Source organism: Melanostigma gelatinosum (assembly GCF_949748355.1).
Source record: "Melanostigma gelatinosum genome assembly, chromosome: 20".
NCBI lineage: Eukaryota > Metazoa > Chordata > Actinopteri > Perciformes > Zoarcidae > Melanostigma > Melanostigma gelatinosum.
Window position 1 is genome coordinate 16,600,938 of NC_136653.1, and position 27,953 is coordinate 16,628,890.

At 45.5% G+C, this 27,953-nt stretch overlaps 1 protein-coding gene across 3 annotated transcripts; it reads right to left on the reverse strand.

The window, feature by feature from the left end:
- Window positions 1-749: 749 nt before the first annotated feature.
- fam49bb (family with sequence similarity 49 member Bb) lies at window positions 750-26,854 on the reverse strand. 3 transcript variants are annotated; one of them, XM_079291757.1, is made up of 12 exons: window positions 26,739-26,854; window positions 20,120-20,211; window positions 11,996-12,078; window positions 10,776-10,897; window positions 10,191-10,296; window positions 7,096-7,235; window positions 5,611-5,688; window positions 3,486-3,602; window positions 3,316-3,395; window positions 3,103-3,229; window positions 2,354-2,424; window positions 750-1,517 (listed from the first exon to the last, which is right to left on the reverse strand). In XM_079291757.1, exons 3-12 carry the CDS (start codon window positions 12,066-12,068, stop codon window positions 1,454-1,456), a joined length of 978 nt encoding a protein of 325 aa, XP_079147883.1. In that variant the 5' UTR covers window positions 12,069-12,078; window positions 20,120-20,211; window positions 26,739-26,854; the 3' UTR covers window positions 750-1,453. The 3 variants fall into 3 exon arrangements, with proteins under 3 accessions (XP_079147883.1, XP_079147884.1, XP_079147885.1); XM_079291758.1 differs by lacking the exon at window positions 26,739-26,854 and adding an exon at window positions 26,341-26,377; XM_079291759.1 differs by lacking the exon at window positions 20,120-20,211 and having other exon boundaries at window positions 26,739-26,841.
- Window positions 26,855-27,953: the final 1,099 nt, after the last annotated feature.

Consider the following 27,953-nt stretch of genomic DNA (forward strand, 5'->3'; position numbering starts at 1 on the left):
CTGTCTTTGACCCTGAGAAGCTCTCCAACGCATTGCTGATAGTGCTGCAGTGCCCACCCAAGAGTTCTCCCTCTCAAGCACGACTGAAAGCAGGAGAGAAAAACAAAACACAGGATTTTTCTTAAATCTAAAACAAAACCTGTTTTCAATTTATCCGTCATGATACTATATCTTGACTGATTACTGCTCAATAGAATCGTTCTACATGTTGAGAAATACACTTAATCGCTTTCTTACAGAGTGTTCGATTGATACCGCTTTCATGTTTGTGCGGTAAATATTAACCCAGAGCCAGCAGACGGTTAGCATAGCTTAGCATAAAGACTGGAAACGAGGGGAAACCGCTAGCCCGGCTCCATACACCGTGAAAGCCTGTTTTTGGTCTCATCCACCTCCTGAGGGAAATATCCGTCTCTTTAATTGCTAAAAGCTGAACTGTGGCGTCTCTCTGCTGGTCGGTGCCGAGTACGAGCTTAATTAAAGAAGATGCATATAGTCAAACTGTTCCTAGCATACGAGGTAATTTCAAAGAAAATGAACTGCCACCGTGTGTGTCGTTGTGTACATTTCATCAAGCGGTGAGATCTAAAACATCTTTCCTCACTCCTGTCTAGCGGTTGAGCATGAGAAACTGTATTTCGCTGCTTTTCACGAGAAAAAAAAAAGAAAAACCAAACTTCCTCTCAGCTACTCGCAGACGACAATATGAGATAAGAGATCAAACCTGACAAGACGGGTTGTAGAAAACAAGAGTTCTCCTTTTAATTTCTCCAGCCATAACATACTGTCCATTTACAGTACACACTCCCAATTGTAATTTGATTTTGCACACATCACAGTTTAAAGTTTTCAAATGAAAAATACGACACAACTATGAAAATAAAAATAAAAAAAGACATATGCACAAATTAAAACCTATAAAAAATATAAAACCAGTACTCTTAAATCTCATTTTGACGGGTACCATTTCAACAACACGTAATAATGCACAACAGAGCAGACAAATCAAACTGAACCATTCGTTTCTTTAAATAGAAGGAAAATACATCATTTTTATCATGCAGAGGATGTAATATTAAATAACGAATCAAACAAAAATAATATATACTTCTCTATATATCTCTCTCTTTTAAATTTTCAAGTCAAAGCACTGCCGTCCCTGATAGAGGGAAAAACAAGTTTAAAAACACCGCGATGTTTCATTAGCTGCCATTGTCGCATGGCCTTTCATCAAAAACATTACATCCCAGCAACATCTTTTTGGCACAGAAAAAGACGTTCATAATGGCAGTAGCATTTTGCATTATAAAAGGAGGGCGGAGCTGCAGCTCTTTTTTCCCCCGTTATCAACTAAAAGAAAAGCAACAAAAACATTCTGTGCACCGACATCAGTCAGGAGAGTGGCGTCTCCCCCCCCAGCAGGGTGTGAGGCAAGCAGCTGCAGCAGCTCAGTCTACTGCAGCATGCTCTTGATAGTCTTGTTGGTTGATTCATCATTCAGATGCTTGGTTGTGTACCTGCAGGTGAGAAAAAACAAAAACACAACTGTGACCGGATCTCATCCAGAGGTGGACGAAGGATACAGATGTTGAAAACATGATGGAAAGAACCCCACAGAGAAATAAAACATCTTTCTTTACCTTTCACTCGATGCGGTCCGTTTGTGTCACGTGACTTGTTGCAGGAAGACAACGAGAGGAGAGCGGAGCGCCGGGTTTTGTCATAGTTTGTTGTTTTGGACTACAGGAAGTGTATATATTTTCTTTGGAAACTGTTTCCACACTGATACGATGTTTCTAAAGTGGCAATAAAGGGCCCATTCTCTACTTATCACATTGTTGTATGGCCGATCTACAACCAAGTATTTCATGATCTTATATTTATTTTATGTAAAATCTTAGTCTGAAAAGTAACAGGTAACTACAGCTGTAGTGATGTAAAAAGTGCAATATTTCATAAGAAGTATAAAGTATCATTAAAAGATACATGAGTAAGTTATATCTATTAAAGTACACAACTTGAATAAATGTACTGAATTACTTTCCACCGCTGCGTACATGTTGTCATCCTCTGTCAGATCAGAGATGAAATCTGGCCACTTCTGCATGCGAGTGACTTCATGCGACCGGGTAACGCCGGCGGGCCCCGAAACACAGAGATACAGATGTGAGGTCACCGCAGAAACGACCCCGTCATCTCCAGCAGCTGCGAGCGTTAGGCGAGGCGGGGGGGAGGGGGGATATTTGGGGACGAGGCATCAGATGTCAGGCACCGATATCATTCGACGCGCAGCATGAGCAGCCTGCTTGCTACAATCACATTACATGCTGGGCTGACTTCAACACGAGCTCACCTGAGAGCGTTGAGAAGGCCTTCCACGCTGTTCGGAGGCTGATCTTTGAGGACTTTGATGCAGCCTTTCATCTGCGGAGGAAGAAACATGCAGTTAGCTTTATACAGCGAGCTGAGGACTGGTATAGTGGAGCCAACATGTGGTGGTAGATGTACTCCAGCACTGTACTAAAGTATAAATCTGAGGGACTTGTTCTTTCCATTTTATACTTCTACTCCACTACATCAACTGCAAATAGTTCTTTCTGCTGAACTGAATTGTAGGTAGTTTCCAGATTACAATTTTTCATACCCTTCCTGTCCAGTTAACACTTATAAATGATAATTATGAATTATAATATTCTTCTAAAGCGAAATAAAGTGTTTAAAAGCCCTCTCGGATCAGCTGTTTTTCTGAGCCCAATTGGCCTCTTTCACTAATATGAAAGCACAGATTTGTACGCGAGCACTATTTCACTTTTTAGAGAAAGGCGCTACAAACATATATTATAGAATAACATGCACCGATTAAACTACCCAACAGAACATTAAGGAGTTTATAATTAGCACAACCTTAAACATCTACAGCAGTAAAATGCAACACATTAATCCACAAACATATGTATGATAATAAAACAGAGAGGGAACATTTTACTGCACAATTATTTACTTTTCATACATTCAAGTATATTTTGCTGATAATATGGACATACTTTTACTTAAATAAGGTTTTAAATACGTCTACTCGTCACTGAACATGACTGTACTCACGTCGATTTTGGACGACTTTGCAAAAGCACCCACAGGATGGACGTAGTCGTACAGGATGATGACCCCGACCATCACCCGGAGGCAGAAGGACACCGTCTCCTCACTGGCGAACCGGCTGCGGTACTCCCTGAAAGGACACAAAGCAGGACTTAAACCCAAGAACGTAAAGAAGGAGAACTGCAGCAGCGCTCAGCGATGCAGCGAGTCACTTACGGCGTTTCCAACATCACTTTACACACACTCGCCATCGTGCTTAAGCAGACTGTTGTGTTCTCGATGGGCAGGTTCTTGTTCTGTGAAAGAAAGAAAGACAGAAAAAGAAATGAGAGGATGCTTTCACATATCTCTTCAAAGTGTTCACTGCTTCCTGCTTCCAGTCTCACCTCCGATACAAACTTTGTTGTGCCGTCACTTAATGCCTTCAGCATGGGCGTGGCGTCTGCGTAGAACAGAGATATCCGATTGGCCAGTTCATTGTTGACTTCATTCTCACCCTCCGCCTGAAAATCATCAAAAAAGACAATTACAGTCAAACTCCTTTCTTTCTTGCAGCTCCTCAGGTCAAAGGTCAGGGTCAGCTGAGACGTCAGAGGACTCTTGTGTCCGACTCCAAATACACACATGAAAAACAGCATTAAAACATCCATCCTGATGATAAAACATCCATCCTACAACAACTACTGTAGTGAAAGTGTAGCCCTGAATCAATCTGCACAGATATATAGAAACCAGGCTTCTCAAAGGCCGTTTCATTATTAAAATACATAATGAGCTAATCTTATTTGAAACCTCTTAAGGAAGCATGAAACATCTGGAAATATTGGATGTTTTGTCTGGCGTCCCGCTCCTCGTTGTCACGCTGCTCCGATAGATCGCACATTAAAAGGAATTTAATCAAATAAAATCATAACTGAGAAATACTGACAAACTGCATCAGCGAGCCCTGCTGCTCCTGGTTTCCCAGCTGACGAACAGATCCTGCTGCTTTATAGTTTCAGACCGAGCGAGACATTGAAAACACCTGGCGGGTTACAAAGAACAAGGTGTCTCTTGAACAGCCCGTTCTAAATTTGTCTGCATATTTAAATAATAAGATCATTTCCTGCCTTTTCTTTTTCTCCGTGAGAACACTGACAGAATGTGAATAATCCGCGCAAAAATTTCAAACCAATTTATGTTTCGACAAATGATGACACGCGAGCTCAAAGACGTTGTTGCCGCGGGGACAGATGCGTTTCATCTCGGATGTCTGAACGAGTCAGTCGTCTGAGCGGCGACTGTGTGAGGAGGGGCCGGCAGCCCGAGCCTCTCTCAGCAGTGACGGGTCCTAACGACAACTCGTCTGGGCCCCATTTGCCTAATGGCACACTCCGGTTTGGAGAACGAAACCTCCCGACAGACGGTCAAAACTAAGAGCCGTTCATTCCGCACGGACAGAAACACTGATATCGCACCGAGTCCTGCATTAAAGTACCTTTCAAATGTCTCTGGAGCTGCTGAATGAAGAGGTATATCTGAAGTGCAGCATGCACGAGGAGAGTGGCTGTGTGCTTGAATTTCATATGAAAGCTATTGTCAGTAATAAATACAGGGAACATCCAACACTTAAATAGTATCGAGTGAGCTGCTTCAGCTTTATGGCACTTAAAAAAAACACAAAGAATACATTAACTGAGGGGGTCGCTAATTTGCCTTTTATGTCAGACCTTATAGACGTCGAGCTATAAACATGAACTCACTGACGGCTTTGGTGATGTCATCTTGCATTACCAGCGCTACATGCACTGGTAGTAACGACAGTCTCAATTTAAATGCATGAATCTGACACACCGAGGACTGTTCGGGGTTTTATTGTCTTGGGTTTCATCTACTGTATTGACCTGGAGTTAGGCGTTTCATCTCTAGAGGGTTTGGGCCACGCCACTGATTTGGGATCAGTTACTGGCGCCACGCGCCGCCGCTCGACACTTTGTGCTTCAAACTCCCCGCGGGGCTCCGACTTCCTGTTGCGAGACGCTCCCTGCCTCACTCCTCCTGACTCCTGGGGGCTCTAACGGTCTGCAAACCTCCTTCATCACTCCTGCATTCTGAACCGAGCTGGGATTCTAATGAGAACCGATGGCTTCAATCAATACCAGGTCTGAGCACAGACGACTCACGATGACGCACATGTATGCATTGGATCAGGACACGGAAACATTAAAAGGAATACGAAATGACAGACTGCTTGAACACTGAAATGCACTATTTATTATACATTATTCTATTAAAATAAACTCGGTCATCTCTGCGGAATCTAACGACAGCCGACGTAAATGCTACCGCCGTTTATCACATTTAGCTGCCGAGAGACGTAGAAATGATGAAAGTTGGGCGATAATTCTGTCAATTTGTAGGTTCATCGCTAAAAGCAACTCCTGTCACATGCAAGTAGTCGATCCAATGATCCGTTGTTACACAAACATCGATTATAGTCGCCCAGAGATGAGGAGGACGTAATGCGCTCACCGGTATGTTGTTGATCCGCATTCGGCTCAGGGTTCTCCGATAGTAGCTGAAGTCATTCTGAATGGCAGGATTTGTCATCTGCAATAAAACAAGACAAACAAAACAGAAAAGCATCTTAATAGAGAGACGGGTTTCTCTCCATGTCTGTGGGTGGCACCGCCTGCAGCAGGACATTCACTTCTGGATCAAACACTTCCATCGCCGTGACACAATGCGTTAGCAAACAAGGCAGAAACGTAGCTTTAGGGAAAAAAAAAAATTAAATCCCATGAAAGGGACACGGATACAATTACAGTTTTATTTGCTGAACTGGATTTGAATCCTCTGACACTCGTCCCCCTTTTACATCCACATCCCGCTCATCCTGTCAGGAACTATTTGGTTATTCTGCTGCTGCAGTCGGGCTGTGCAGCCTTATAGTTTGTGACAAGCGGGTCAACAATTATGAAGCTGAAAAAAAAAAGGTATAAATGGTGTCATTACGGAGGGGACGAATGTCGGCCTGCTTTCTGATGTTATTTAAAGTTACAGCCTCAGACACAAATGACAGGAGTCAGTTAACTACAAAAATATGAATGCTCTGGCTTCACCGCCAAGCCAAACCGGCCCTCGAACAGAAGCCGGCCAACCAGAGAGCTTCTTTCACACGTCACCGCCAGTGAGAGCTCATCGTGTGGTTAATTATCCTCATTCCTGTATGAGCCTGACACATTCAAAGCTGCACTGGCAGCAGGCTAATCCCGCTACAATAGACTGGTGCTCAGTCTGTGTGCACTGTGTGCACCGGGAGAGACGGGCTTCTTCGTCAGGGAGGGGCCCGCACGCCGCTCAGACACTTTAACTCGGTCAGAAGCCCGCGTATGGGTGTGAAAGACTGATGAATAGGCCTGGCATGCCACCTTGCACCCCCGACCATGTTTTTATCTTGCCAGCCCGAGTAGTGGGCACTAATTGGGACGTCGGAGCAAATCGCCCGGGGGGGTCGGGTTGTGTTTTTGTTAAGTTTTTCTATCTGAAGAGCGAGGGTGAAAGGGAACCAGTTCAGCCACTGTCCAACCAGATGAGTGCTCACACAATTATGTTTTTAACAATGGGCATTCGACCGTCACCCGCCGCTTCATTCCTGGTGTTTTCGGGGTTCTTCAAGTTCCCTCCCTCCAGCATTTCCAAGAAACCTGCTACATTGTGCAGAACTCGACTCAGGACAACAACAATTCGCAGACCTCTTTCCCCGCTATAAGCCTGATTAGATATTTCACTGACGTCCACCGTATTATAAACAGCAGAGCAGTGTCGGCATTCTAATGAAATGCTAATCACGCGCTCACTGGCTGCAGTTTAAAATTATAGAGCTAAAATCAATTTCGAGGGCATCAGCAGCTTGTAGTCCGACGAAGAGGTCTGGTTTGTATCTAAAAGGCGAGTTTGGGGTTTAAAAAGGAGAAAGAGCGACTTGGGATATGTCAGAGAGAGAGATGGTCGTACTTTAAGCTCGTCAAAGCGCAGTGTGAAGTGCAGGATCTCCGCGAACTGCTTGGCCAGCGCCTGCTCCCGCTCCAGGTGCTGAGTGGGGTCGTCGTAAGTCTCGCTGGTCAGAGCTCCCAGCAGGCTGTGCAGCGCCGCCTCTGTGAACCAACGAGAGAGATCGGCGTTAAGAGGGCGGCCACAGAAACATCAGCATTTTTGTGAAAGATATATATGGTTCAGTCTCTAAGGACCCTGATGAGCCTTAAACCTGGCTGATGCGTGTTAAAGTCTTCCAGGTCATCAGTGAGTGAATGATGATATTTTGTCGTTCAAGCACCCGGCTAAAAGCTGAAGTATCAGCTCAACATGCAAAGATGCAAGGAAAGGAAAGAGGAAACACTGCACTTCATCATTGATTTATAGCAGCAAAATACAACAACTGGAAGGCCGGAACAAGAAAATGTCTTGAAGAAAAAACAACTTATACGTCATGTAATGCATTCTTTATCCATTTCATGGTCAAAATGGTGATCGGTTAATTGGAAAGATAAACCGTTTAAAATCGAGAATTAAAATAATAACGTGCAGCCAAAATGTATAATTATTTGGCATAAAATGCATCTGTCAATATTGTAGTCAGTGTGTTGGAGAGTTAAAACAGAAGTCGTCCCAAAGTGCTCATATCCTAAAGACCAAAACTGCTTTAAATGCAGGTCTGCTGTGTATCTACATAAACATTTAAAGTAAGTAATCATAAATGTGGGGTTCACACCCTCGATTCCGATAAAGAAAAAGTGAGGAGGAGCAACAGAGATCCTTTTTCTACATACAGTGGATCGACTGCGTGCGCCAGCTGAAGCAGCCTGATTAGGATGGAGACAGATAATGGGGCAGCGGTGGTGTCGGGGGGGAGAGGCTTTCCTGCTCAGATGCAGATGAGCAGGATTACACTCATTGTTTTGACAATAAGTAAACACAAAGCCCGTGCCGTGCCTCGACGTCGCACACCCACAGACCGATAATGAAGCGTGCATGAGGAGCACCGGCAGGGAAATGAGGAAAAGATTAAGTCAGAACTTCCACACAAGTAATATCCTCACGTAAAAGAAAAGAAGGAGGAAATAATAGAAAACCTTGAAAACCCAGAGGGAATGTTTATTTATAGGTTCAGACGGTCTGACGCAATGAGCCCGCGTGGAACCAAATTATCCAAAGAGTACTTTATAATTCTTGTTGATTACATATGACGCGGAGCATGTCAACATAACCTAGTAACGGGCAGAGTCAGAGCGCGGCCTACTGGAGGTAACGGTGAGGGGACTCGGAGGAGACGGACAGATCGCTGGCAGTGCAGTGCAGTAAATTGAGCACGTTTGCCATCCAGTAACGACTCCCATCTGCTGGGGCCAGCGTTTGCAGCGAAGCGGCTGATTAAAAATGGCCTTACTGGTGCAGTTTCTTTTAACCCCCGCCCCTCTGCGTCCCAGTCAAAACAGAGGTTAAGATGGAGCTGCTTTCAGCCCTTCAGAAACGAGCCACGCTAGTATGTCGGGAAGTCGGTGAGGGGCGGGGTGGGAGGAGGGGGGGGGGGGATGTCTGATGTCATCAGGTCACGGCAGAGCAGGCGAGCAGAATGCGGGCATGTAGGCGCTGACCCTCGCCGAGAAGGGAGGGTCAGAGCATGGCGGGACTTTAGTCTTACTGACGGACCAGACTGACTCTAAATCAGATCAGTTTCAGTCAATAACAGTGAAAAAAACAACAACTTTAATCTTGAGAATCAACGGTAGGGCTGCAGCTAGAAAATGGATATTGTTCATTCAACAATGTTGTCCATGCAAGAAAGAGATGGAGCGAGAAAACTGTCCTTTACATAACTGACTAGTTATATTAGCAATATTAGGATTTCACCTTGGATTCGAGGGAGGAATATAGCCAGAAAATGAATGCTTTTCTGTCAGCAAACGAGTAGTTGGAGCAGGATAAATCTGTCCCAGTCCTGTGATATACAAAGTTAATTAACTTAGGCTATACAAACCCACACGATTAATACAAGACAACCATTTAAGTCACAATTGTGTCGCTATTCTCTGTTTTTAGTGCTATAAAATCAATACTGGGGGGGGTTTGACTGACAAAACAAGCAATATGCGGATCCCACCTTGGATTTTAGGTTGCTTTGTAGCCACAAAATGTATATTTTTCAAGTCACATTATGTGCAATGCAAGAACTAGTAGTTGGAGCAGGATAAATATGTCTGCTCAATTCAAATGCAAAGCCAATTGCATAATTTTCCCTCCATAACATCTTCCATGCTTGGTAGTGGTGCTCTGCAGACCCACCAGGACTCTCAGCTTCATGCATGTAAGCCCGTCAGCGGACGGCCATCACGGCCCCCCGAAGCCTAAAGTCAAGGCAGCAAAATAGAGCAGCAGCCGAGGCTGGGAGGCGGCGTTACATAACAGCCATCGCCGGGCTTCTGCCGCCCACTGCTCCCAGTGACTACCTTCTCCACCTCCACTGGGTTTACGGGGTTGAGGGCGTCAAGGCACGGCGGGCTGCTCCGCTCCTCCATCCCCCACCGCCCTCCACCTCAGGGTCATAAGAAGATCAGGGAGCAGTAAGCCTACTCCCCCCCACCCCCCCCTGTATCCATGCTAATTAAGCAACCTATAGCCCCCCCCCCTACAGAGGTCAGTGCACAGTGCAGCGCAAGCAGCATGTTGAGAAATGCACGACTGTGGGGGTTTTCAAAGCATGTTTATATAAGGATGGGGTGCATTGTGTGTGTGTGTGTGTTGCACGTCTGTTGACTTTTGCAGCTCAGCAGTCATTAAGGTCATGTATGGCGGTTGTGCCTGTGCGGCACCACTTTGAAGAGACCTTCTCCATATAGGACGTCTGCTTTCGTCCTTCGTGGTGTCACGTCTGGCACTTTGTGCTTAAAATGATAAACTGCAGTAAAACTGTTGACAGCTCCAGTTATTGCACATTTTGGATCTCGCGTCACACATGACGTTGCTTCTGTTTGAGGAAAACCCTCACAGGACACCTGAGCTTGTTCCACTTGAAACCGTGCTGCATAACAAAGGTTCCCTCGTAGGACTCGTACCTAATCTCTGGGAGAACTGATAGAACTTCTTCAGTCTCCCCACCAGGGGAACCACGGCCGCCCACGCCTGCTCCTGTAGCGCCTCGTCGCTTGGATTCTGGATCGCCTGGAAATACAAACACGAAAATGAGGGAAAAAGTTGTATGAAACCTTTTGTGGCTCCGGAAGGAGCAACACGAAGTCTGGGAAATTTCTTGAGGCGAGTGGTTCAAGGCCACATTAGCCGCTACAAGCATACGACACCTAAATCTCCGACCGAATTGTCTGCAGTTGAGTTGCATTGTGGGTAATGTATAAGCCAGTTATGATGAGCAATAAAACAAATGACATCTTTTGGTTCCGCTGTATTGTTGTTTAACTGTCCATATATGAGAGTGCTCTTTTCAAAAGAGACGTCTTTTTCAGATCAAGAAGTTGTAAACAAATGTTCACTCTGAGAAAGAAGAAATTACTGATAAAAATAGCAACTCTAAATAAAAGGCCCTTAAAATCTCCCCATGGCCTGGAGCAGCATCCCTTCAATGCCCTAACTGTGCCGCAGCTCTGTGTCCCGTCGGTCGGCGGTGGATATTTGTATCAGGGTACCTCTCTGATCTCCTGCCCCGCTCCTTTGTACGCCTGCAGCTCGTCCAGGATCCCCTTCGCGTCCTTCAGCACCACGTCGACCTGCTCCCACACTTCTCGCTCTGCGTCTGTGGGCTGGGCATCTGCAAAAGGACAACAGGGCGAAAGTGACAGGAACTAAATCCATATTCACACTGGGCTCAATAAAACAGCAAAAAGCAGCTCTAGGAACTCTTGCACAGCCTCCGATATAATAGAATGTCTAATGGGCAACTTGTAATCGTGCAAATTAAAGTTCACTGAAATAATCTTTCCAGCGTTTAGTTTTGACGCCACCCACTTTCCCAGCTGAGCGGAAGAAAATGGAGCACGATAAGAGAAGACAAATGAAAAAAAGAGCTACGCTCTCTCTGCACTCTGGGTGTAGAGAGGGTTCACTTTCAGAGGGTTTTTCTTATTTTATATTTTGGTTAGAGATGTGCCAACGAAGAACACGATGAACCTTTCCCACCACCTGAAGCAAGAACACCTTGCCAAGTGTGATGACTGTAAACTCCTGCTGGCCTGCAGACGAAGAATCTAAAACGAAGCTCATATCCTTTTACTTCATGTGGTATCTATTATTTTACATTGTAATTTATCATTAATTGTTCATTTGAAAATCATCATTTATATATATTTGATGTGAGCCTCCCTGAGGTATGATTTCAGGGTGCAACAGCATTCTGAAAATGCAAATAAACTGCTGAGAATGTGGTCAATTTAGAGAAAACTTTACAATATTGAGTGTCGCGTAAAAGAGGTACTTGTTGGGTTTTTAATTGCGATGTTCTTTTCACACAAAAATCACCTAGAAACAGCGCGAGCTGTATGAGGCATTGTTTTCTCAAAAGGTATGACTGAGTCTCTGGGTTTGCCAAGTGTGAGAACACTTCAGTGCAGGATCAAGCCGTGTTGAGGGGCCTTGGGCTATGCAGCAGCTGAACTTCAGCGCTTTATATTTGAGGAGGGGGCTCTGCTGCAACTCTGCCCTGATTGATATTCTGCACACATCCCAACATGGAAGAGGCAGGTTGGTGGAAAGTGCAGAAGCTCGAGTGGTAGATTCGGTTCTCTTGCCGCTGGGAAGAACATAGCGTTGAAAGATAAGCGCGGGTGAGTTTCAGAGTTGATGATGTTATGGTAAGATATTCACGCGATCGATATCAGGAGGCGGGAGCAATTACTTGAAAAAGACTCACTTTCAAAATCCAGGAAAAAATTGGGCTCTTGTTCCAGATCTGTGCAAGTCAAAACTTTGAGTAGGTTCCCCATGTTACGATACCTGCAGAGGACGAGAGAGACGGATCAGTTAATGGAGGCGGCAGCAGGTGGTGAGACACCTCGCTCCTGCTGCGCTCCACTGCTCCGGTGCCTGTGTGGACCCAGTGGTGCCCCAGATGTGCCCGCCGCTCAGACACCAGCGCCCCCCCCCCATGTGCGTTTCCTGTGCCAAGGCCAAAACAGATGTTACAAGAAAAAGTGCCCCCAAAAATAGAAAAGCTGAGATACGTTTTTCTGCTTTGTTAAGTTTCTTCCCAGAAATCGTGAGCATTTACAGGCAGTTGTATGCAAAAGTAATTCAAAAGCCCCCGCAGGGAACACACACACAATCAGATCTACACGTGGAGCGAGTAACACAACACACAACAGGACACATCCAATTAAACGGTTGTAAAGGGAAGTCGTCATGCAGAAACGTTAAGAGGACCCGTTTATGAAGTCTGTCGTTTGTGAATTCGACCTTGTGTGCATTGAAATAAACTGCAACGCAGCGTCTTTGTCGTAGGAGCTGAAACATAACATCGATATTGAATATGCTTGAGTAAAATAAACAGATACGGCACATGTGGTACAGCAACTTACATTTATTGAAAGAGCACAGCGAGTCTGTACAGAAGTCTGAAGAATATAATAAACGTATGCATTCCATGAGTCATGTTGGAAAATATTTCAGTCTAGGAGAATGCGTCCGACTGCCGAACATTATTGATTATAAAGCTGAAAATATCAACGAAATCAATCAGATATTATTTAGATAATTGATAATTCAGTCCAATTATTTTTTTCCAAGCAAAAATGACGACCTTTAAAAACTTTCTACCTTTCAAATGTGAGAATTTGCTGCTTTTCTTTGACAAGACCGTTGGTCAGCTGAAACAAAGACTATAAAGACATGCAATGTGGCGCTCTTCTTTATTTTCACAATTTGTAGACAAAACTATCAACAAAAAAACAAAACCACCAATAAATCAACAGCAGGAAAGAAATGTCTTCAATCATTTCATCTGACAAATCTTTATCCTGGAGAGACTGAAACCAGCCAGTGTTTGCCTCTTCTGGATAAATGCAATTCATCGGTCATCCAATCCAGCAGCTGTATGAACACAGTAACTCCTCCCTGCCCAGCGTTCACACTTTTAAAAAAACTTTAAATTTCATTGCCGTTTAGGTCGACCTATGCTGATAATGGCTGCGTAATTAGCCCAACAACAGTGCTTTATCACTGTAGTTTACACTGGTGGCTTTAGGCTTGCAGGTTAAAGAAGAGGATGATTGGTGTGTTCAAGCTTCGGCAGTCATGCTGTGACTTTACGGTCACGTCCACAGCTTCCCCGCTGAGGCACATCTGTACTCGGCGTACACCTCAGCTGTGATGGGAGCGACGAGAGGCGGCAGCCTCAGCGCTACTGCTCCGGTGGTCCTCTCACTTCCTAGAGAGCAGAGCGCCGATCAACAGACATATGACAGAGTCAGAGATCTGTGGTGGTTTGCAGAGAAAACAGCGGCAGGCTCCGTCAACGGAGACCGAATGTAACCGTCGGTGACGGAGCGGAGAGACGGACAGGATGTCCTCCGAGAGGGGCGGAAGGAGGGCCGACGCGAGGGTAAACTTCGGCAGGCAGATGCCATCGGAGATGAGTGACGGGTGAAGAGGCAGAGCGGTGACGGGGTAAATCATGTGTACACAGGTAATACTGGGAGACAGGGAGGTGCTGGGACAGAGCAAAGTACACACTCAGCAGTCACGAGCAGAGGGTTGGACGGAGTGGTTTTAAAATGCTTGAGATGCACCATCAGGGGGGGGGGGGGGTGACATGTCTTGCACGAATTAAAGGGTAAAAGATTAACCTGCATTATTTTAAAAGGTTTGATTCATTATCAAGTCATTTTCTAAGCAAAAGGGCCCCAAAGTCTCTGGTTTCACCCACTTCATTGTGAATATTTGCTGCTTTTCTTTGTCTCATATGACAGTAAAGTGGATATCTTAGGCCTGTTCAGACAAAACAAGACGTTTAAAGATGCCTCCTTGAACAGAAATTGTGATGGACATTTTATAAACGGAGACAAATTAAACCGTTAAATGCAGCTCTATTTTTGTCTTTATGTGGTCTATCAATAAATCTTGTCAATTAAATATTTGGTCAGTAAAATTTACAATTTAACTCGCAACAGTTTTCGGGGTTTTTTTACGTTTATTTACTTCGAAAGCCGCCGTAACTCCCGTTAGTCACTCATTCGACCCAGTGACCACCTGCAAAGACCCACCTGCCATGTCCAGCCTCGTCTACTTTCCCTCCACTAATGTGACCTGAATGTCTGACTGTGCCAGCGCTGTGGCCTCACTATCTGTCGGAAAGCAGCACCTGATCCGGCCTCAGAAGGGATGAGAGCTGTCACTGACCCCACCCTGCCGGATGATGTGGGCACTGCCCACCATCGCCGGGCCTCCTCTGGTCCTCTACCGCCACCTTTGTGCCGCTCACAGACTGAGGCCGGCCGGGCTGGCAGCGCTTCAACACGGACCCTGGCAGCCTCGTAGGCCCAGCGCGGCTCCCCTGTGCTGCTTAAAACGAGGTCATTTTAAGGACGGGGGATTTGCGTGGCTGCATGTCAAAGCCCATCACAGCATCTTCAAGTGCACCGGAGAAAAGAGCTGATTAAACTTGTACATTTTACAGCTTTTTATACCCTACTCTTCCAGTCAAATGCCATCCTGAGAACCTCCCTTTAAAGATGACAATCTGAGTTGGTGACTGGCTGCTTCGCGTAGTAAGTGAAAGGATGAAGTGCTGGCTGATAGTACACAGATACTGCATCAGAGAGAGATTGAGGAATCGAAGCCCTCCCCTCCCTCGTGGCCGTAGTACTACCAAGTAGTGCTGGCATGTCCGGGGCACCACAGAGAGCCAGACGACAGCCTTGTTGTTGTTTTGAACCCCCCCACTGAGCCATCGCGTGCTCGCTGCGAGGGTGGGAGGGCTGCTTCTAAGGCCAGCGGCAGAATCTGACAAGCAGGAGCCCGCGCAGCTCTCCTATTGGCTGAGCCGATCTACCCAACTGCTCACTGTATCCATGGAGCAAAAAAAAAACAGATTTGGTGCCATTGAAAACATTGCAGCAGCCAATGAGAGGCGAGCTCCGGGTGAGGGATGAGTACAGTAGTAGTAGGCATGGAAGTACATGCATATATTAATACAGATGAGGTAATGCGCCAAAAACAGCGGCTTAGTCGGGGGGTGGGGTGGGGGTGAGGGGGGGGGGGGTGAAGTTGAGTGGAGACGATGGAGAAATACTAAATTCCACTACTGAGCACTCAATGATTTAATGTGATTTGATTGAGTTTTCTGCAGCTCAGCAAATTCACATTAATATCATTATTTTAATATAAAAAGTCTGAAAAACAAATGCTGATAATAATGAAGAAAGTATTACATTTTAATTGCAGCGGAATATGATGATACATTTTGTCACTTTGCTATAAATAAAACAAAATCTTGGATTTATAGTTAAAATCAACATCCCAAACATTTGCAGATTGCAGATGACGCAAAGAGGCTGAAGCCTGTGCCACGCCCATGCAGCAGCCTGACCTCTGGATGGCACTGCCGTTTACATCTCCCGGCTCTGGGCCTGCCCTTTAATAAGCACACATAGAAGCAGGGCACAGCTGAAACCCAGCACTGCGGCAACGTCCTGCAAAGAAAAAAAAAAACCCCAGCTCGAGGGCTGATGGCTCACTAATGTAAGAGGGATAGCGCTGACATTCCACTACGCGGCTGCAGCATGAGGATCCACGTGCCCTGCTGCTTTACTATGAAATGGAAAAACAACGCCCTCCCCTCCCCAACCGGGCGCGGACACCGGAGCGTCACGTGCTCTCCGCCGTGGACAGGCTGAGACAGAGCTTGCCTGGGGTGTGGAGACGGTGGGGGGAGGGGGGGAGGGATGGGGGAGAGTCAGCAGGGTATATGTCTGAGACTATGTGGGTCTAGAAAGGAAAATGCATATCAAATTTTTTCTAAATGAAAAGAAATAGTAATGTAGGCGAGGACGTGTGCTGAATGATATTGCGTGCGCGTGTGTGTGTGTGTGTGTGTGTGTGTGTGTGTGTGTGTGTGTGTGTGTGTGTGTGTGTGAAGGGGAGGGACTGAGGGGCGTCACACTGCAGCAGAGCTTTAAACTTGACCTACATTCCCCGGGTGACACGCCACATCGCATTAGCCCACTCGGCCAGACCTGGACCCGCCGGAGCTCGCTGACACTGGCCCGATTCGACAGGCAGAAAATGGGGGCGCACTTCCCAAATGGGGCTGGCATGCGTTCCCCTGATCCCCCCCCCCCCCCCCCCCCCAACTATCTCCCGCCAACCCTACCCCAGCTGACTAAAAATGGCTTAAGGGGCACATGGTGAGGAAAGAAGGGGGCGTCTACCATTTGTTTGTTTACGGGGGTGAACTCGATTACCTCGTGCCCCCCCCCCCCCTTCACCCAGATCCTAACAAAACAAACTCTACAGCACGATTGAATCATTACAACCGACGGCGATGCATGAGGTGACATCCTGTATCAGCCGTCTCATCTTCCTCCACGCAGCCAGAAATATTTTCCCTCTGCGACAAACCCAATCAGCACCAATGAACACGCATGAACCCGGTAGTTTGTCCTGCAGGAGGATGAAAGTGGGGAGCGCCTCATCCTCTCTTTGGACTGGCATCTGATGAAAAAGTGGGAAACCATGGCAACGGGCACATACACAAGTCAGCTAAAAAAAAAAACTAAAAAAAAAACACCGGCTCCATTGAAATGGAGCTCCGTGAAGAGGCTCTTAGCGACACTCTTCAGTCACAGCAACACGACACTTTATACCATCGAAACACACACAGCCCGGGACCGATGTTAATGTCAGATCAAAATGTGGGAAATAGAAAAGACAGCGAGTAGACTTTTCCTCCGACACCACAGGGGCCTTTATACGATCATCTCGAGTGAAGACGCTGCTCTAGTCCCGATAAAGGCTGAGAGATCTTGGGATGCATCGAAAAGAGCTGCAAAAAGCAGTCCATGGTGTTTTTAGGAACTCCAAATCTTCCACTTTTATCCTCTGAACATCTGGCTCATAAGGCTCCCCCACCCTGCCCTTGAGAGTCCTCTGACTCCTTCCTGTGTTAGGGAATCATTAAGGGGGGGGGGGGGGGGGGGGGTATTGACTCACTGAGCAGCACCTCCCTCAGGGAAGCTTCCTCCTAAACCCATTCAAACAAAGATCTCCTATTCTTCTGCTAAAACAGCCCCGAAACCACCATTACACGACTGACCTTCTGACTGACTCACTGCATCCCCCAAATCCATCTCAAGATTTAGGGATGAGTATTCAGGGGGCACAATGTCTCACGCAAGTAGGCGTCGAGCCCAATTAAAAAGCCTGATTTAAAAGTGAAGAAACGCAGAGGAGCTTCACCTTAAAATATGTTGTTTTTGTCCTGCTCTGTATCACCCGAACAGGGTTTTGGGTGGGGCCCAGTGGAGGGCTTTGGATGGGTGATGAGTCACATTGAAGAGTACCAGAATCTTCATTCACAAAGAGAGCAGTGCCATCTGGAGGATGAAAACAGTTACGCACACACACGCGGAGTGAGAAGACTACTCCCAAAAACGTTTTTCATCATCAACATGCCAGCTTCTGCTGAAACGTACAAATGCTAATGACAAGTGGCAGCGGTTACAGTGGAACGTCTTGTGTAAAGAACAGTCACTTGCTGCAGAATTTGGCAGAAAATAGCAGCAAAGGAAATGTATTTCTTACTCAAGGCCACACGGCAGGTTCTGCGTGATGCAAGAGCACCATCCAGTGTTCACATGCAGCCATTTCAGGGTAAAAACACATTAAAACGAACATGACATTTCTGCAGACTAAATGTTATGGCCATGTTTTGGACTAATCTGCCCGAGATTAAGGCTTTGCAATGCTGCAGAGGAATGACAGCCGCCTGATGGGCTCCTTAAAGGGAACCCGGGCAGGAAGTAATACAGTGTCAGCCCTCCAGGGGCGTGAATAATAGATGGGCGAGGAGAAGCCGGGAGCTTTTAGCTGATATAACAAGCCACTCTACATATTACACCCACTCAAGACACATCATCTCAAATTACCTGCTCAGCGGGTGAGGTCGAAAGGGGCCGGATCATCTTCCACATGCTGAGTCATGAGTGGAGCTACTGATATTTCCACACCATCTTATCAGGCCTTCTAAATAGGTAAATTGAGTGAATAGGCACGAAGACAAAACTGCTTCTTGTGGTGTATTTAATGGCAGATATGGTAACAAATAACAGACAAGGCAGAGAGTTGGGGAGTCCTTAATTCTAGAGCTATACATAAAAAAAACACAAATATTTTCTGCGCACAAGCCCTCATCTGCACAGGTATAACAGTACCAGGCTTCACCAGCGGGGGGCAGTATCGACCCAGTTATGATCACAGCCACGTGAGAGACAAGAAAAGCTTCACCTCAGGCTACTGAACCACACCCCCCCCCCCCTGGCTTAGCGTGCCTAATCCATCCTGTGTGTATTCACACAAAACTCAGCCCCATTCGTAATGCAGCACATCTACTGCCACGGGGTTGTGGACTGCGTGCTCACTGAAATAGCCATTCAGGCTATATTTCTGAATAGATTTGCATCTTACTAGGACAACACGGCAGCTTGGCATTCACACACATTAACACGCACACACACACACACACCTGAGGCGTAGCTGGCAAAACGACACAACATTCCAGCGCCAGAGCTCAGAATGATAGCCACGTGTGTCATGGTAACAATCTCCAAGGAGACGCGGAGGAAAATACAACAGGGATGGCTAGACAAGCAAGCGGGGGGGAAATGATGGGAGGTGACTAAAAACAACAACAACAAAAATCCTTTGAATGTGAAACATCAAATAAAAATGTGCAGGAAAACTACACGTTTAAATATACCGTCTGTAAAACCACTAAACGTCGAACGCCACAATGTAACCGACTATTAAATGAAAACAAGTCAAATGTGCTCGAGCGTGGTCTCGTGTCAGAGCCGAGCGGTGACCCTGTACCCCGTAGTTACATAAACACAGGCAGCTGGGAGCACCTACATTACTCAACTCCTTTCCATGGCCCACAATGCAATTCATTTCCTGAGCAAGCATTACACATCCACCCACAGCGGGCTACATTAAGACTATAATAGGTATAACACGGCCGTTCCTACATAATGACACGTCTACTTTGCATCGGTGCACCAGAGCTACTCCTGGGGTTCTTTTGATGGCGTTTAAAACATCAGATCGGGTGACGAGTGACAATAAAGTCTTGGTTTTATTAACATGGCGTGTGCATCTTTTTCCTCAACACAACAACCTGAAGAGAAACTGTCTTGAAGGGATTTTTAAAGGTTTTACGATGAATGTTTTCGTCGTTTCCCTTCAGACTGAAGGAGTCCGAGAGACACAGGACGGGCAGTGCTGCCGAGGTTTGAGTCTACGCCAGCAGTCCTCCTTAAAAATGTGACCTGTATCTATTTTTCTCATCAATCTGAATACAGAAGGAGCTGTATGCATAACGTACAGCGGCAGAATTAGAGTGCAATTCATGCAAACTGTATTTAGATATTTCCATGAATGTTTTTTTGGTCCTACCTATGCTGAGCACCACACTTGCATGGAAAACACCACCAGTGGAAAGAAAGCAAGGTTACTGAATGAATAGAGGCAGTTGAGTCAAAGTCCTTCAGTGACTCAGATGAGTGTGAAACAATGGGAGAAATGCAGACATAGCGTAACGCACGGTATTTAGCCTCGTTATTCTTGAATACCGGTAGATATAAATACACATGTGTAGATGGTAATCTGGAGTGGAGAATGAAACAATAGCCTGTGAATATAATGCAGACATGCAGCTTATGGACTTGGAAGGGGGAACTAAAGGATAGGTTCACATTTTTTGTAAATCAGATATCTTTTCAGATTTTTCCCCATTTAATGACATTCAATACACCGAAGGTCTTACCAGCAGTGGAGCTGTGAGACGGTCGGTCAGGAGCAGGGAAGCCCAGCCTGGCAGGTGGCCCCGGGTCACAGTCCTCCACCAGAGGTCAGCCTCTGAAACGCGAGTCAACAGGAACAAAACACGGATGACAATCTCGGACCGGAGGGGGGGAAAAAAAGAGCACATTTCAGGGTGCTTTGCAACCGTTAAAAGTCAAACTGTGACATCATTACGCAAAAATAGAGACAAAATCCTTCATTCTTAGAAACACACAAATCCACTGAAAACGTTTCATCTCGTTTGTCTAAAGCACCCGACAGACTGCTTCCTTCAGTGCATCTTATTGTGGGTTCCCTTTTAAACTCGGGGGAGACTCCGTAACATCACACAAAAAGCGGAACTGCAGGTATCATGTGAAGTATGCAACAACAGGGCTGTTCTTGAGTCCTACCTTCCTTGTGAAACATGGGCTGATTGCAATGTTTTTATAAAACAAATAGGTGCACATAAAAAAAACAACACACCACTTCCTGTTGTGCAACACTTCCTCCGATTCATTTCAGGTTTTTCTTCCTGTCAGAGCTCTACAACACAATGACTCAAATCCAGCTCACGTTTATGTCCTTTAATCCAAGGAAAGCTTAAGATTTTGAGAAGTTATAAGAAACATTATCATCTAAACACATCTAGTTTATAGACGACGACTATGACACAGTCTCTGTGCGCCACAAGCTCGTTGTTACAAGTCGCTCACATGCGCTGATTGAGAGAACAAGCTCGGTAGAGCGTGAGACCGTTGGGACCAAAGGCTCTGCTGCCTTCACCGGGCTGCATACAAATGCAGTAATAGTAGTGGTGTTGGTCACGCACGATTGTGATCCGACTTCAAAGCCTGAAACTTTAAACCCACAAGAACAGTGAGAGCTGAGGAAGAGACGCAAACAAGAGGCCGTGAGAAGGGCAAACTCAAGAGGAGAAAGCGAGGAGTAGACTATATTCTAAGAATAACAAGAGGCAATAAAATATTCCTCTTATAACTCGTTCTGACGGAGCGCTTCCTTCACGCAAACTGACCACGACTTGCTCCTAAATCCGTTACAGCTGACATGTCACAGGGGACATTCTGGGTGACATCTGTGGCAGGGCATCATGGGAGTCAGCCCTACAGCACGCCTACAGCTGGGGGCCGCAACATAAGGCCAAATCCTCCCTCGAATAAGCACGTGAGGTCACAGCGGTTACGCGGCATTAGCACTTCAAGAGGAAACTAAAGGACGCGGTGCGTTTCTCCAGGAAATTAACTCGACAAACACGGGCAGGATTATCAGAAACTAAACATTTTTTTACAATGTGGTCTGAACATACAAACATTCACAATTTGAGGAAGAGAAAAGAAGAACACCTAACGAGGTGCTTTTGCTTATTCAAACAAGACCTTACAGCCACGTTAGCGGCTCTGTGAGCTGCACTTTGAGCTCTTTGTCTTCTGCAAAGACTTTAAAACTAGTCGTTTAAATAAAAAAGGACCATGGAGGAGAGGAGGCAGTGGATCTGAATTTCAATATCCTTAAAAATCACACGACAAAACTTCAGTAAACTCCTCACAGCATGCTCTGGTTTACCGACACAACTGGTGGGATATTGCTTTATTCCCACATGATCAGAGGCAATGAAACAAACACCGCTCAGCGCAGCTCTCTCTCAACCGAACGCTCGCTTCCTGCTGCTTCAAAGCCGTATTTCTCCGTTTTATATTTGTCATTGCGGTAGCTACATACCAGAACTGGACTTGATTGTTTTTGTGTACAAGAAGTGTTTTACGAGGGTGCAACATCTCAATCTGCACACCGTGTGTGTGCTGCAGATGAGTGATTTTAAAGCAGGCCACCGTGGAATCAATAGGATCCATACTGCATGTGGTGCATGTGTGACACACACACGGACAGAAAAACACTCAATCACCTCAGTGGTGTAAACGGGGCGGACTGAAGGAAGTGACACTGGGAGAGAAATCAGTGCTCGCTGGGTTTCAACACCACCGAATGAAACTTCCATTGAAACTCAAGTTGCCATGACAACTTGTATCCCCCCCCCCCCCCCCCCCCCAGTCTCTACCGGTGAGCTGAGAGCCGAGGATGGATCTCCATCGACTGGGTTACTGAAGCCCACGGAGCGCAGCCGAGCCTCATCATTCAGAGAAAGCCTCCACAGAGATCGGTTACACGGAGATCCTCCAACTGGAACGTCACAACAGACGACTTGTTGAGGGCTCACGACTCTCAGCTGGGTTCACAAGCGGGTCACACCATGCCGGGCAACTACAGAGCAAGGGACGTTATAACATTTTAAATTAAAATAATGAGTGTTTGTGGGTACGTTCTTCTCCTTTGGTCCAGGTTTCTACAGCTTTGACTATGATAAATATCATAATACATAAACTACATACATCCATTCCACAGTTTAGACATGATTTAATGAATGCAAAGGCAGTTGGGTAAAAAAAAAGTAGGACATGTTTTTTTTTACAGTTATAACACCACGTGAAGATGGCGGTTTGGTGCGGGGGCAGTGCAGCAACAGTTTCATGCAAAAGCTGAATTTCTAGCGTGCTGATCTGCCATCTGTGGCAACACCCTGCTCCTCATGTCAGTGTGTCCACTGACATGAGGATCTCATGCCTGCCTGGGTTAACACACTATAATAAAACACGCCACCACGTTTCTGTGATTTGATGTGAGAACAATCAAATAATTGTTGCTGTCAAAGGAGAAAACCTCCTGATCTCTGATCTGTATATTCAGAATCAGATTAGAATATATAGAACCACAGACTATTCTCTCTGATTTGACCCTGGTGGGGGGTTTCCTGTGTGTGAGAAAGGGGTGGGGGCACACAAAGTGACAGCTTGTTTTCCTTTTGAGTGGGTTATTCATAGCATTATGTTGAGAATTTCTATGCAAAGTCCACTTTGCTTTTGTACCACATTCACTCGGACGATGCTGCTGCATATGGGAAGTAACAAATGAAAGCATCCTGTTGGAGGAAAAATATTAAAAGAGCCTCTTCTTCTCATGTGCACGCTTAGGGCTTCAGATAAGCAAACATCACAGGACGGATGTGAGATTCGTTGAGATTCGTGCTCGAGTCTACCGGCACAGCCAGCGCTGCAGATCAGAAACTGGCACACACTGACTCACACACACTGACTCTCACACACGCATCAAAAGTATACGACTTGCCACCGCCAAAGGCTGCAAACACAAACCACCACAGCTAGGACCTCCACTGCCAGACCATCTTTCTCTGCTTAACAGCAAGGCTGTCAGCGTGTGTGTTAACCACCAAAATCTGTCAGTGGACTCAACCGCAGGGACACTTCATCGGGTCAATAAACGCTGATGCAGTCATTAACACCAGGGACAACTTTTAGGGTCAACGGTGACTTGCAAATTAAATCAAGACGTCGTTTGTGATATCTGCTCTCTAATAATTCAGCCGTGTGAAGGAACGGGCCGGCCTACTTGGGGGGGGGGGCACAGTCAGCCTTTCCCAGCGAGTGACTCACGTCATGTCATCATCTCAACTATGATTTGCTTTATGAACAAGAGCAGACATGCAGTAGCAATGGAAGAGGGAGTGCGTGATGCAGTCAAGAGGCAATCGAGATTACTCCTACAGCACAGACAAGTACATGAAAACGCTGACTCGGGTGTTCATTGTCAAATGGCAATAATTCCACACCACCAAAAGTATTCGCAAGAAAAATGTATGTAAAACAACAACACCAAGTGTTTAAGAAACAATGCTTAAGCCATTAAATCTCCAAGTCATGATGATGGCGTAAGAGCAGAACGCTGACCGGGCTAAAAACACTTGGAGGAAGTTAATCCAAATAAGTGAACAAACGGCAGAATGCCACAGAAAGGGATCAATGCGGCTCTGTTGCGCATGAAGCTCAGACAGCAGCACCTGACCGAGCGTGCTGCCTGCAGTGTGTGTGGACGCAACAACGTGACACAGACAGATTTCTAAATCTGAAAGCACGGTTTTTGGCCGGCGGCCCTGTGTCAGAGAGGTGTTGGCTCGAGTCTGTGGTCGTCTCCTGAAGCTGCTGTGGATTGTGCTGCATTGCACAAGTGCTGCAACCTACACGAGCGCATAATAAAAAGGGGAAAAGGAATAAAGTCGTTCAGTCATCGTTGACGTTACAACAATGACTCAACTAGACCAATGTTTTCGCATAAGTGCATCCACTTGCTGCCGGAAGTACAATAAATAGTCCGACTGTCAGCAGGAGACGACAGTGAACCTCATACCGAGAATAACTGCAGTAACCCAACCTGCAGCCGGCAGCTCAGCCACGCTGGGTGTGTTCAAGGGAGGGGGGGGGGGGGGGGGGGGGGGTGTCTGGACCCCTTGGCGACTCTGTGACATTCCAATGAAGTCAAGAATATTCCTTAATGAGAGAACTGTTACATCTGTTTGCAAGTCTGTGGCATGAAAGCATCAGAGCAGCTTTGCCCGTAAAGGTCACTCATTGGGAGGACTCCTGGAAAACCGCTAAATTATTTACATGAATTACTGTTACAGTGACTCCGCCCTCGTGCTGTCAGCCCATGCTACCCTCATCTACTGTACAGCTTCCTCAGGGTTCATTACGGTCGCACAATGAGAGACTGCTTTAAACAGATGCATTTATTTAAGCACCCACAATGCAAACATTGGTGTAAGGCATTGACAAAAGTCTTATCGAATGTCAACAACGTCCTCACGCAGGAAAAAGACGGAGTCAAAAGCTTTATGACAAGATTACAGACAGATTATGACTAAATATTGACATGTAAAGGATGAAAACAAGAATCTTCTCCTCATCCGGAGGGCTTCTAATGTTTGCTTTGCATGACAAATGATGCAGTATCCACTACATGTTTAATTTCATAAAAGGTTCAAGCCTCTACCTGCATGAGACGGGGGTTCATGAGGAAATACGTTGTGCCAAATGAGCCATATTCCCATGCTTGTTGCACCATGGAAGAATTAGCTGTAGACTAACATCCATCATGCCCTTATCTCCTCACACCACTGCAGAAAGAGTGCGAGACAAGTCGCACCACGTCTCACAGTCCTACCTGGATTTTCCAGAGCACATGTGCAAGTCTGCACATACTCAAAACTATGAGAGCAGACATGCATGTTCACCCAGCCGTTAAAGAACACAGAGAAAGGAGATACTTCCTTCTTTCAAAATGTGCAGCGGCATATATAAGGAAGACATATTGCAAAAGAGGGACAACTCAAATAACATGCCTCCAGGTTATCTCTCACCGCAATCCTGGGTTCCTCAAGACAGAAGGAGCTTTTCACAAATCAAGGTTTCCTGACGTTTAAAGTGCAGCATACCTTTAACAGGAAAACACCAGGAGTCTTTTCTCCCCTAAAAACATCCTAAAGACGCATGCCTGTCCAGCTTGTTGTTTTTTTAAGTGTCATTAAGAGGTAAAAGGTCCCAGTACACCTCGGTCTGAACTCTCCAAACGGGCCCAAGCGGGGACCGTGAGACTACCGGTAATTTAATGTAGACGTTGCATCACAACCACAACAGAGCTGCACTTGCTTAACACGCCATCAAATCCGGCTCTCTGGGACCTTTCACTTCCACTTTCACAACCGTTGCAGAGACTGGGCGGAAAGACAACACTTCCATGCTAGGGTAGGTTTGAGCAGACTACTGATGCAAAGAGAAAACTTTTTTTTCAAACATTGGACTCTAGTAGGTCCCAGATCACAGACTAAGTACAATTTCAAGTATGAGTTCTTGGATATTTCCATTTAATGCAACTTTATACTACATTTAAGAGGGAAATATTGTTTTTTTTGTGAAACTACATCTATTTAATTGCATTTTGCAGCGTCAGATTTAAAAATGGCATACCTGATTCATTACTACATAGTAAATTAAACTACTCAACAGTATATAAACTGTTAAAATGAGACAAGTAAGAGAGTTTAAATTCAGGAAGTCATTTTACATTATGGTTCTGCTACAACCAGGACCACAGTTTGGAAATCTGTGACATTTTTTAAAAATTATTATTATCATGCATTGATCAGAATAAAAATCATTAAAGACAAACCAGCTCTAACCAGCTGTCAGTGTGTGTGCATTAATGTCTTCCTTTAATGGTGCATGATGGTGCATGTAAAGAGAGCGGTGTTGATCCGAGCCAGAGGCTAGTGTATACCTGAATACATCACCTGTGTCTGCAGAGTGGTCGATGTCAAACACAGCTGATAAAGCTTAGTAAACAGCCAGTGTCTGGTCAAATAAAGGGGAAACCTATCGGTGCAGCCTAACGTCCACCTTCAGACCGTAGTTCTGAAAAGGGGAAGTTATCGAGGATGCAACTTAAAAACACAAAACACACATTCTCTACCACTGTACATCTATTTTATTGTAACTTTGCAATGCGTGGGTCGGATTTTCGCCGGACACGTTTAATGATTCATAACTAATTTGAATGCAACACTCAAAACAAGCCAGACTGAATGGCAACCGGTGTGCAGCAAAGGTGGTTAGTTGAGAAGACAGAGAAAATGCGACATAAAGTAGTATTTTGTAGTATATTTCCTCTGTTTTTACCTTGAGGCTCGTGGAGAAAACACTGGAGTCGACGTCTGGATACCACGCTAGAAAGCCAGCGGTACGGGACTGAAAGAAGAAGAAGAAGAAAAGCGATTTGCTGGTCGCTGTTTCCGGGTTAGTTACTGAGCGTCACTGGGGCCGTCAAACGAGAGGGGGGCTCGTTTTGCTCCACCTCTGAGCGCGGCGGTGGGCGTTGTTCACCTTCATACTCTAACTGAAGATAGACCCGCCCGCTCAGCAGTGACCCGGTAATATGTTTCAACGTCCGCTTCCATCAGATTACAACTGAGATATCCGAGTAAAAAATCTCTCACAGTGGTTTTTATTAGGACTTCTAACCGCTTGAAGCCTTTTAAGTATAATAACAGGTTGTATGTCCAACGTGTATTCCCTCTACCGAAGTGTCCTTGAGCAGAAAGCAGAACCCTTAAAGAGGCTGTAGGGGGCGCTAATGTGGCATCTGACCCTCCACGTTGACCCCAGAGTGAGTCACTTCAAACCACTGGATAAGCAGCACACCAGTGGAACTGAAGTTTTCAAAAGCCTTGAATGTGAAAAAGATATTTAATTTTAGAAAATAGGCCTTAGCAAATAAAGAAATACACCAGTTTACAGTTAGTGAACATTGGTACATTTTATTGCCATCTCACCATGAACTCACCCACAATTGTTCCCTCAAAGAAGTATTTTATTTACATGTGTGTAATTAGTTGTAAGAAGATGAAGTAAGACATTTATTAGAAGGCATCTTCTCCTAAACTGTAGGTTTTTGACTGTTTAGCACAATGGGTGAAGGTGGAATCTATATTTAGCGCCTTGTCGTCCTATTTTATAGTCACTTCTACATATTTAATATGTATATATATATATTTTTTTTTTTCCTTTCATGCTGTGTGGCCAGTCAGGATTGCTCGACGGAGACGTTACTTCAAAGACTGAATGACACACCTGGTTGTTAGATGAGATCATTAGCCACTAATGATCTCATCTAACAACCAGGTGTGTTGGATCAACTGACTGTAACTGCCTGTTGCTGCACATTGATTAAAGATTCAATTTATATCATTCTCGCTGCTGTTCACAAAACATAACATCTGTGAGGGATTATTTTCCAGCATTTAAGTACTTTGGTGTTCAGGTTACTTTAGTATTTAACAGTGTCAAATATTCCGTTTTTACCAAACAGGCATCGGCCACTAATTAAGCTTAATT

Bases quoted from the DNA above. Each gene is read 5' to 3' on its own strand.
- fam49bb (XM_079291757.1), bottom strand. From the start codon at position 12,068: ATGGGGAACCTACTCAAAGTTTTGACTTGCACAGATCTGGAACAAGAG. The intron at 10,297-10,775 runs GTACCCTGATAC...TTGTATTTCCAG, and splicing joins CGGGGCAGGAGATCAGAGAG to GCGATCCAGAATCCAAGCGA. The intron at 3,230-3,315 runs GTAAGTGACTCG...GTGTCCTTTCAG, and splicing joins AAAGTGATGTTGGAAACGCC to GGAGTACCGCAGCCGGTTCG.